Source organism: Phragmites australis, chromosome 19, assembly GCF_958298935.1.
Source record: "Phragmites australis chromosome 19, lpPhrAust1.1, whole genome shotgun sequence".
Classification (NCBI taxonomy): Eukaryota; Viridiplantae; Streptophyta; class Magnoliopsida; order Poales; family Poaceae; genus Phragmites; species Phragmites australis.
The window spans coordinates 24,730,461-24,741,115 of NC_084939.1; the positions used below are offsets into that span (position 1 = coordinate 24,730,461).

The following is a 10,655-nucleotide window of genomic DNA, read 5'->3' on the forward strand; positions in this document are numbered from 1 at the left end:
CTGAACGATGAACAACGGCATAATACAAATTAAGAAGGCCACGGATCGATGCTGCGAGCTGAAACAAGATCAGTACTAGGTAATAAAGAGATAAATGACGCCCATGAGCATGTGATTGGCACAGGTCCTGTTTGGTGACATAATTGTATGAGTACTTGTGTACAGAATACTAGTCATCTACAGAACTATTTGGCATTCATTATTATCTACAGACACGCGATGGAGATGTTGCAACCAAAAAAAAGGGGAATGTGCTTTTATACTATTGCAAATAAAAAATAAGCGTGAGTTTTGAAGTAGCTCCATATTGACCGGATGACCGGTGGTGGATTGTGGTTCTACAGTGTAATTACTTGGTATATGTTTTGATAAATCCCTACCTATTTCATTTTCATAGAGAGTAGAAGTTGGGAAAGATATAAAAAAAAACAAAATTGAAATCTATCCGCACAATGTCTACTACGCAACTCCAGTCATGACCAAGCCACATTACTTGTATCATAAAATATTTGTAAAACCTGAACAATACTATATCATGATTTTTTCGAGCCAAATTAATAAATTTTGTGGAAAATGAAACTTCATGGATTCTGACCGCATCGCCTTTTTTTTATCAGAGGGAGAAGGGGCTTCTTGATCCTTTATTTCCTTTATTTTTGGGAGGTATATCTACTATCTATGTATGTAAGTATATCATTTCAGTTCACTATGCTACATTCTTTGAGTCCACATGTATACACAAGCTACGGAATACATATACAATTAAGTTGTTGAAATTATCAGAATTTATGAATATTTCATGAATCACTCCTTTTATCACCATGCTAGTAAGATTCAAGCTCTTCACCAAACAAGATCACAAAAGAATAATTCTCCCTATGCCATTGAACAAAAAAAAAACATTTCCTGTGACCCACGTGCCAGTGAGACAATGAGTGAAAAAAATAAATAATTGCGTGAACTTTTAGTGGCACAGGGGGAAGCCTCTCCATCACAAATCTGGTTTGGGGATATACCATTATTATAATAAAAAATTAGTAATCATAAGTGCATATTGAGGACCAAAATAAAATATATACCAACATATATTTCTGGATGGAAGGCGTAGGTGCATGGGTATCTTTTTTAAGGAAGAAACATAATCTACAGAAGATTGATCCCAAATCACAAAGTCATCATTATTCTATTGTAACATTTAGCACTTGAAATTCTATCCTATTATCATTTCCACAAAATAGAAGGTCTAGCGCACGAAATTGAACCACACGACAGATTAAAGTACCGCATATATATGATGTATATATAAGGAAGGTTTCCATACGCACGATATCTCCAGTAAACAAAGTACATATTTCCTAAGAGATATTAACATGCATGGCAGCCAGTTGTTCTAATTTTTTTCCTTTAATTAAGGCACCATTCAAACATTTCCTTGCTATTTTTAAGTATGGAGAGGGAGAACTGCAAGATTAGGCACCTTCAGTAGGTATGGTGCAATAGTTATATAGTACAAGAACATATGGATTGGGCAGTATTTTATCAGAAATGAATAACTCTAACCCGTGCCACAAAGAATTAATTAAAAAATCAATTACAATTAATTACATAGAAATGAGCAGTCTTTGGCTCAAGCAAACAGTAAAAGTGAGCAAACCAATTCTCATGTTTGACCACATGTATGTGTCCATTGTTTGCTTTACTAGCTCCTATTTACCTGTCATGCAAAGCTCATGCATGTATTAATGTTGTACAGAACCATGCCAATTAAATTGCTAAAAGAAAAGCTGTCCTATATATATGTAGACCACTTCAATAAGAGCAGAGGGAGACCGATCTATTTAGTAGCTAGACATGCATGCTGCAAGATCGTAGCAGTGCAGAAACAATAATCTCCAGCTCCAGGACACGATCTCAGATAATTTGAACCAATAAAGATTGTGTCCCTAACAAGAGAAATGTATGTGCAATTCCTATACCATTCAATTCCACGCTTAGATTCGCCTTGTCGAATTCCATTCGACCCCCATTGCCTCACATGAGCTTGCACCCCCGCTTTCCTACAGTCCAAAGGCTACTACAGTAGTCTCCAACAGCTTCACTGCGTAAAGACGTATGTAAAGACACCAACAGTTAAATCTTCATGCTGCACACTAGTACTGGAGCTAGCAAGGTCGTTTGGATTGAATTGAAGCCCCATTGCAAGATTCATCACAGTGAATAGTTAGGGATTTGAACAAAGCAACAGTTGCTGCTCAATCGAGCAATCATGCAAAGATCGAACACTGCACATCAAATACCATGAAATTCTTGCTCATATCTCCTAGTCAAATAGTTGCCAGCAACACCATCTCAACAATGACCTCACAAAGCAAGCTAAAGAAAGATCGATGGACATATAAAAAGGCAATGCTGGATAAGGAATACTTATGGGAAGCCATTGGGGAAGTACAAGTTGGAGGGGCTCCCTCGGGCGCCGTTCCCTTTCCTCGCATCTCCGGCGATTGCCGCCGCCATCTCCTGGCCCTGGTACATGAGCGTTGAGTTCATTGTCAGGCTCACCAAGCTGTCGTCGGCGTCGTTCCTTGGGAAATTGCCGCCGTCGCTTCCCCCGCCACCGGAGGGAGCTCCCTCGGCGCGCGTGGTCACCATCACCGCTGACTGCACGAGCTCGAGGCACAGCCTGAGCTTGTTGGGCTCGATGTGCGTGAGCCCAGGCACCGCGCCCTTGAAGAGGAACTCGGAGGTGAGGCTGCGGAGCACGTCGAGCGGGCTGACGCCGTCGAGCGTCCGGGCGTTCGGGTCCGCGTGGTGGTCGAGGAGGACGGACACCATGTCGGGGGAAACCATCTCGGCCGCCAGGTGCAGGGGGGTCTTCCCCGTCGGGCCGGCGTGGGAGTTGACGTCGGCCGCGCCGAGCTCGAGGAGTGCTTTGACGATGTCGCGGTTGCAATTCTGAACGGCGTAGTGTACGGCGAGCGCGTCATCGAGGTCGAGGCCCTCGCCCATGACCATCAATTTAACGAGCTCAATGTCGGCCGCATCGAGGGCCCGCCGCATGCGCCGGATCTTGTGGTCGCGGTCCGCCGCGGAGGATGGCGCGTTGATGGGGAGGTAGTGATGAGTCAAGAACGGCGAGCGAGGCGTGCTGGCCGCGGCGACCGGGGACTTGGAGCGGATCTCCTCGATCTTGGCGACCACATCGATCGGGAGGTGCTTGGCGAGGAGATCGGCGGAGAGACCCGAGCGCGCCACGAGGTGGGAGCAAGTGGCCCAGAGCTCCTGCATCTCGAACTTGCGCGACGCCATTAGGACCTTCATGACGTCATCGACGGACGCCTCCTTCACCATGCTCTCCAACTGCTTCTGCAATACTCCAAAATTAATTAACCGTAGTTAATTCCTGACACGGAGATTAATCAGACAAAAATAGCAGCTAATCAGCTGCATAAAATGTAGTGGTTAATCTATCAGTAGTTCAGTACTGTATGCTTCTACAAGCTTGCATTTCAGCATGTGAAGCACGATGTGTTCTTGAATGTTCTTGCATCGCCATGGCATGTTGTACAACAGCAAGATGTTTTGGAAATGATGCACGTCATCGAGTTATTATTGGGAGGTGCATGCTGGTGGATCGATCTCCGAGAAACCCTAGCAATGAAATGCAATGGATGTGATGCAAGGAAGGGACAGACATAAACAAGGGCGTGACGAGACCCTTCCTAGTAAAGATGAGTCAGAGGCTCCATGACAAGTGATGACAGGCGCAGCAAGGCGAAGCGGCAGAAAAGCTAAGGGGACTGTTAGAGACTAGAGACGACTCAGTCCTGCGCCTGCTGGTACACTCCCCATCTCAGCTCTCACCAACACACAACGCAATAAAAATCGATTAAAAACTGATTAAAAAGGTGAGGAGAAGAGAGATCGTGCACTGGGTGGATTCTGCTGATACTGGTGGAGGCTCAGAGGGCACAGTAGTGCATGAATCGGAAAGGCAAAGTGGCAACCTAGGGATCTAGTCGAGCATGAATGCAGGAGCAGCTGCCCAGCATCGGCCCAGGAGTTCTGAGCCCTGACTTCCACCCTGACGCCACGCAAGGCTAACTTCCATCATCCTTAATCTCATCGAGTTAGCAGATCCCAAGAACATCATAGCTAGCGGAGATGAATTTTGCAGCACATCGGTCGTTCAAGGATTCCCACCTGGACCAGAAGCGCGAGCTGCTCGACGCCGAAGGAGCGCGCGGCGGCGAGCGTGTCGAGGGCGAGGTCCACGGCCGCGCCGCATCGGGTGTGCCAGCACCCGCGGGCGCCGCACCCCGGCAGCGGCCCGCTCTTGGGCGCCGCCACCGACGCCTGCCCACTGTAGAGGAACTGCAGCACCAGCACCAGGACCTCGTACCGGATCGAGCTGACGGGGATGACCAGCTCCGGCGCCGCACGGGCGCCGGAGCTCAAGGGGGGAGGCGGCGGTTGGTGGTTGGGGTCAAGGCCGCAAAAGAGCTTGCGGAAGAAAAGGCTGCGCGCGGCGAGGACGCAGCGGTGGGCGTGGACGAGGCGGCCCTCGACGCTGAAGGCGACGTCGCTGAAGGCCTGCCCGTTGATGAGCAGGTTGAGGTAGTCCAGCGAGAGGGACTTGAGCGAGTCCTCCGAGCTCATGATCTCATGTGCAGGTCGTTAGCTCGGCGGTAAAGGCAAGGGCGAATTGCCCCAGCTTTTTTTAGAGATAAGGCGCGGATTTGGAGAGATTTGGCGACCGAGGAAGGGGAAAGCAAGCAAGAAAGGAGGGGAGCTAGCACAGCGTCCGAGAGCAACTGTGGAGAGGAAGAGGATGAAAAGGAGGGTGAACTGTGAAGGAGAAGGAGGAGGAGGCGGAGGAAAAAAAAAAAAAGGCGCTCGCTCGCTCGCTATCAATCCATGCCAGTCCCCTTTGCGCTACAGCAAGGGTACCCTTCACCTTCACTGTGCCTTTGCGGTTCGTGGGTGGCCACCTCTCTACAGTCTTTGTCTACAGTTCCATTGATGTACAGTTTCACACATACTGGTAACTGGGGGCATGCATGCATTGTCGACCCAGCTGAGCTGCGTGCCAACGAGATAGGCTACTGTGGTGCAAGCTTGGATGCGTGTTACTGTGGCCGCCGTGAGGTTTCCTTTTGTAAAGTGAGGCCGGGGATGCAGCTAAAGTGGAGCTTGTGATTAGTCAAGTAGTTATTAGTCATGGTCAGATCTTAGTCAAATGGTTCGAGATAGACTTACGTATGTAGTAAAAACGCCCTCTAGTGAAAGAAAAAAGTTACGCCGTTGAATGTGCACATGCAGTGATTAATATTACTTTTGACCAAAGATATTGTCTCGAATGTAAAATCTATCTATTATATTAGTTATCGGCTAACCAAGAAGTCTTATTTTTCGCTCTCAAAGCTTAGAAATTTGCAAAAAAATAAATCCAAAATATCTCTATATATGCTTCGTCGGTATTACCACATCTGCCATTATTAAAAAATAAAGTCAAATGTTGACAAAAAAAAAAGACAACATAATTTGATTAATGTGTGAGTTTGTTACACCATGCATGCATTTAAGAGTTCAAAGTTACAATTTAAATGAATTTTGATGTAAAATATAATAAAAAAACAAACAAAGAAAATATAAACACACCTTAATACGAGAGGTGTAAAAAGAATGAAAAAGAAATAAAACCGCACAATCTGTAGACCACAAGGATGATAAAGAGTGAGCTCCCAACAAAGGAAAAGTTAAACTCTCCCAATCAAAACAAATGTTATTCCATTAGAATAGTAAAAAAAAACAAGAATAAGTATCTGTAGATCACAATCTATATGAAATAGAGCAAAAAGATGATAACATAGTGTATGAACATATGAAAATGTTATAATGGTACGCCCATGTTCGATTATGTATATCAAGAGTAGTCGTAGTAGTGGCAGACAAAAGAGCAATAGTAAAGGACAAATGATGGTAATGGTAGGATGATATAATGGTATATACACAGTTAGATTTTTTTATAATAGTTACGTAATTACGCGGACCTCCTCTCTAGTGATATGAATAAATTGAGGTTTTTTTTTCTTGCAAAACTACAAGTAAGGAATGACAGAACTACAAGTTTAAAAGCTTCGATCGCAAAACTGCCAAAATTCTCACCCTAGGAGTGTGCGCACTTGTCAAGTATGCAAACTCAAAATGAGTGCGCACGCTCCAAGGTGAGAACTGCATTTCCCGTGTATTAATGTATCATAGAACTCACATTTGAGAAATTGTATTATAAAACTATAGATTAAATGAGTATTAGTATCTCAAAACTACATATTTTATCTAGGTGACAGAGCTGCTAAATAATATGTAGTTTTATGATGCACTGACACTGAATCATATGAATTTTGACCAAAGTCTAGTCTAGAATATAATTTTTTTCATATATGAAAATGATATGAATATTGTAGAACCGAGATAGGCGACTAGAGGTGGTAAATAGGCACCTTACAAACTTCTTACGAAATAGATGATATACTCCTAGTTCACCCAAAGCTCCTAAAAATACATAAATGAAAGTATAAACTTTAGAGAGACAAAACGAGAAAAAAAGTTTTAAGACAATATTACTCCATGAATAGAATAGGAACTATAGGTTCTATTCAAGATCATTTCACGTATTTTTAAGCACAAAAATTTAAAACTTGAACGAAGAATAAAGAAAAAGACAGATATTAAAAGAAGCAGCTATACAAGTTGATAGTCTAGAGGCAAGTGTATGAGGATCAGTGACGTCCTAAGTGAATTATGATACTTGCTCACAAGGATAAAGTGCGAGAGAAATCATCAACAATGACAAGGACATACTACTTCACACCTACCGAACGAACCTGAGAAGGAATAACAATGTTCATATGGAGAAGTTCTTCCGATCATTTAGTCATCACCAGATTAACTGGTGGGTGAGGAGCGCCAACCATCTTACCATACCGACAAGGAGCACAAACAAGATTCTTCTCAAACTTGAGCTTTGATGATCCTTAGATCAAGCCTAGGGTACTTAACTAAGTAAGCAAATCAAAACTCATATGCCCTAGTCTCTTATGCCACTTCCAAAGCTCAGAAGAAGGTTGAACAAGTAAACACCGAGAAGAACCAGAAGACTCAAAAAATCAGCTCAAAAAACCCTCCTAACTCTAGAGATCTTGCAAATTAAAGTGCCAGAAGAATCAAGAACTTGAGAAGTATCGCGTTTGAAGCGCACTTCCAAGTCCTCATCTAGCAACTGAGATAAAAAAGTAAGTTGTATCCCAAATGCTCAACCAAAGCTACATTTTTTAGAGTGAAATTCTTATTTACCTTACCATTCCTTTGACCTTCACTCTATCTTTCCGATCATCCCCGAATGTGATGTACTCGTGATGCTTTATCGAGGTGAGGCTGGAGAACCATGACGAGTCTCCGAGAGTAGACCTAAACTCCTTGCAAGCACCCAAGAGAGTAGACCTAGACTCCTCCTCAAGGAGCTTCTTCTCGGAATTTCCAAGCCGACTAACGACTTGAGCATGCACATTCTGAAGCTCAGCAAGTTCAGCCATGACAATCAAACAACTCTCACACTCCTCAACATCAGGCCTAGTCCGAAGCAATGCAAGTTCAGAAGACACAGACTCATACTTAGGTCTAAGATCCTTCAACTCATGCACATCTTTCTTAAGTAACCTATCTTAGCTAACAAGAGCATCATTTAAGGTATCGACTTGGATGAAAAGCTGGTCGTTGAAAGGCAATACCTCGGAAAGATCAAGCTCGGGATCGTTATCATTATTGTTGTCATCCGCCATGAAGCAGAGGCCAGTGAAGTAATTGGTCTTCTTCTTGTTCTTCACTTACGCTTCCTTCTCCTCCGAGCTCTCCTCTTCGCTTGATGAGGTGTCGATGTCGCTGAGAGCCACCACAAATGCTATAGAAGCCGCCTTGGCTGCATTCTCGGCCATCTTATTGCAATTCTTTTTGAAGAAGGCCTTCTTGTTCTTCTTCTTGTGCTTGTTGTAGTCGTGTTCGCTGTTCTCCCTTTTCTTGAGCTTGGTGCAATCCGCATTGAAGTGGGTGGTATCACCACACTCAAAGCAGGCTCAGAAGCCACCCCTCCTGCGATCTCGGCGGTTGTTGTAGAAGCGGGTGAATTTCTTCACATTAAGAGCAAGATCATCATCATCAAGTACCTCCACCTGTTCCTCTATGATAGAAACAAGGGATGAAAAAGCAAATCTACCAGATAAAGTGTTAACACAAGAAACACACCTCCAGACTTGTTACCACCGCTAAGTCTAGAAACCAACGCCATGTTTTGAGACCAATCCGAGCCACCTTAGCTATCTCGGTGGATTTGAGCTTGCTAAAGAGTTTATCAAAAGTTAATGTGGCGTAACTTGGTGACTCTTCAATGCTCGATATCTTCACTTCCCATATGTTACGATCGAGAGCATAGAGATGCTTGATCGCCCTCTCATGGTCAGAGTATGGCAAAACACTAGTGGATCTAAAGTTGCTCACAATTCCATCAAAATGAGCAAACATAGCATCCAGAGATTCACCATGCTCTTGCACAAATATTTGGTATTCTTGGTTGTATGTGCTTTGACATCTAGCCTTAATCTGATTAGTGTCCTCATGGGAGACACTCAGAGTAGTCCAGATCTTCCAAGAAGTACAGAGGTGCTATACCCTGTCAAACTCACTCTGACTCAGGCTAGTGAACAAAATATTTCTAGTCTTGTTGTTGGTCTCATACTGTTCGATTTAAACCTTATAGCGAAAATAGCCCTATTAAACTATGATTGTGATTTTGGTGATTAATGACAACATAGTCATTGAGACTAACATGTGTGTCATGTATATACTTTAGTAGGTCTCATGGATGCAATACATGAAGAAGATACCATAGTCGGGACAAAGTTTTGTTGAATTTGAGAAGTCCCAGGAGATTTGTTCTCACCGAATGGTCCAGTGTGCTAAAGGCAGTACTCACTGGAGCATATTCAGCAAAGGAGAAAGACCTCACTGGATAGTCCGGTGCCGAGGCTCGAGTACTCACCGGAGTGTTTTTGCTCTAAGGAAAAATAGAAAAATCCAGCGAATGGTCCGGTGATCAAAGAATGATACACACCAGAGCATTTCTACCAGAGAAGGTTACAACCATTGAAAATTGAAGATCAACTCACTGGATAGTCTGGTGATAGAGATGAAGTATACACCGGAGTGTCCGGTATTCACATTGACTTTGAGTGGGAGTCCAACGGCTAGTTTCTACTGGTGTACACACCGGATGGTCCGGTGCTTGTACCACTTTTGTCACTGGATCATCCGATGTTAACAGTAAAGTTGAGTCGTTGGGGCAACAGCTAGTTATCGGGTTTGAGGCTATAAATACCCCTCTACTCAGTCATTTGAAGGTGCTGTAGTCTAGAGAAACACAGAGACACTTGAGAAGACATCAAAGCCACCAAAGTGCTTAATGTGATCATACAAGGCAATTAAGCAAATAATTAGTGAGTAATTAGTGCTTATAGGCCTAGAAAGAGTGTTGCTATGTGATTGCTGCATAGAGAGTGGATCTATGAGTGGTCCTAGCTTGTACCGGGTGATACGCTGATGCCTTGTAGTCTTGGTGACTCGTCGGTAACTTAAGCCGGAGATGCTCAAACTTGTTGACACTCCGACTTGGTGTGGAGTCACGTCAAGACACGTGTACAAGGACGCAAAGACCCTTTCTTTGGTGGCTCAAGCTTCGAAGTGAAGATGACGACAAGTGACCGGGAGAGAGGCTAGTGGTGACACATTGCCTTTGTGGCTTGGTGGCTTATCCGGGTTGAGGCTTTATCTTTGTGACTTGGTGGCTCAAAAGCCGTGACCAAAAGAGTCTTGGTGGCCAGGAGCACATCCTTGGTGGAGCTCCAACGTGGACTAGAGGTGGCATTCATGCCATCGATACCACAGGATAAAAATCCTTGTGCTGAGTTTGCTCTATGTACCTTATTTACGTTTCCGCATTTACATAGTTGCAATTTACCTTACTAGATGGGTTGCAAGCTCTTTTGATCGGTAGAGTAGACACACTGGATAAACCTACAATACATTTAGATATAATTTGATATAGGTTTATCTTGTATACTTTTTGGAGTTGAATAGATTCTAAGTGTCATAATTCACCATCCTCTTAAGACATCACTGATTCTCACAATTCAAATCAGAGCTATGGCTTACATTTAGCTCTATAATTGGTGTTAGAGCCTCATACCTTTCACAATATTTCGCTAATTCAAGTGGCATTGGAGCCTTAGTCTTATTGTGATCGGTTAGACTTCACCGCTTAGTAAGTTGTGATGTCAAGGGTTGCGATGGATACCCATAGCGTTCCACATTTCGACGACACTAATTTCTTCCGTTGAAAAATTCTAATGACTTATTATTTGCAAGCTAAAGGTTTATATGTTTGGAGAATCATCGAAGAAGGGATGAGATCATGTGTCATCAACAAGGAGAGGCAATTAGATGCATTGATAAAGAGTATCATTTTATCGTGTTTATGTGTTGATGCATTTAATTGTGTTTATTCTCTCACCAATGCACATGATATTTGGACTAACCTCATTGAAATA

General features: G+C 43.5%; 1 protein-coding gene across 1 annotated transcript; it reads right to left on the reverse strand.

Moving 5' to 3' along the window:
* Positions 1-2,294: 2,294 nt before the first annotated feature.
* Positions 2,295-4,913, reverse strand: LOC133900057 (BTB/POZ domain and ankyrin repeat-containing protein NH5.2). The gene is made up of 2 exons (XM_062341144.1): positions 4,201-4,913; positions 2,295-3,363 (listed from the first exon to the last, which is right to left on the reverse strand). Exons 1-2 carry the CDS (start codon positions 4,654-4,656, stop codon positions 2,425-2,427), a joined length of 1,395 nt encoding a protein of 464 aa, XP_062197128.1. The 5' UTR covers positions 4,657-4,913; the 3' UTR covers positions 2,295-2,424.
* Between the last annotated feature and the right edge of the window lie 5,742 nt (positions 4,914-10,655).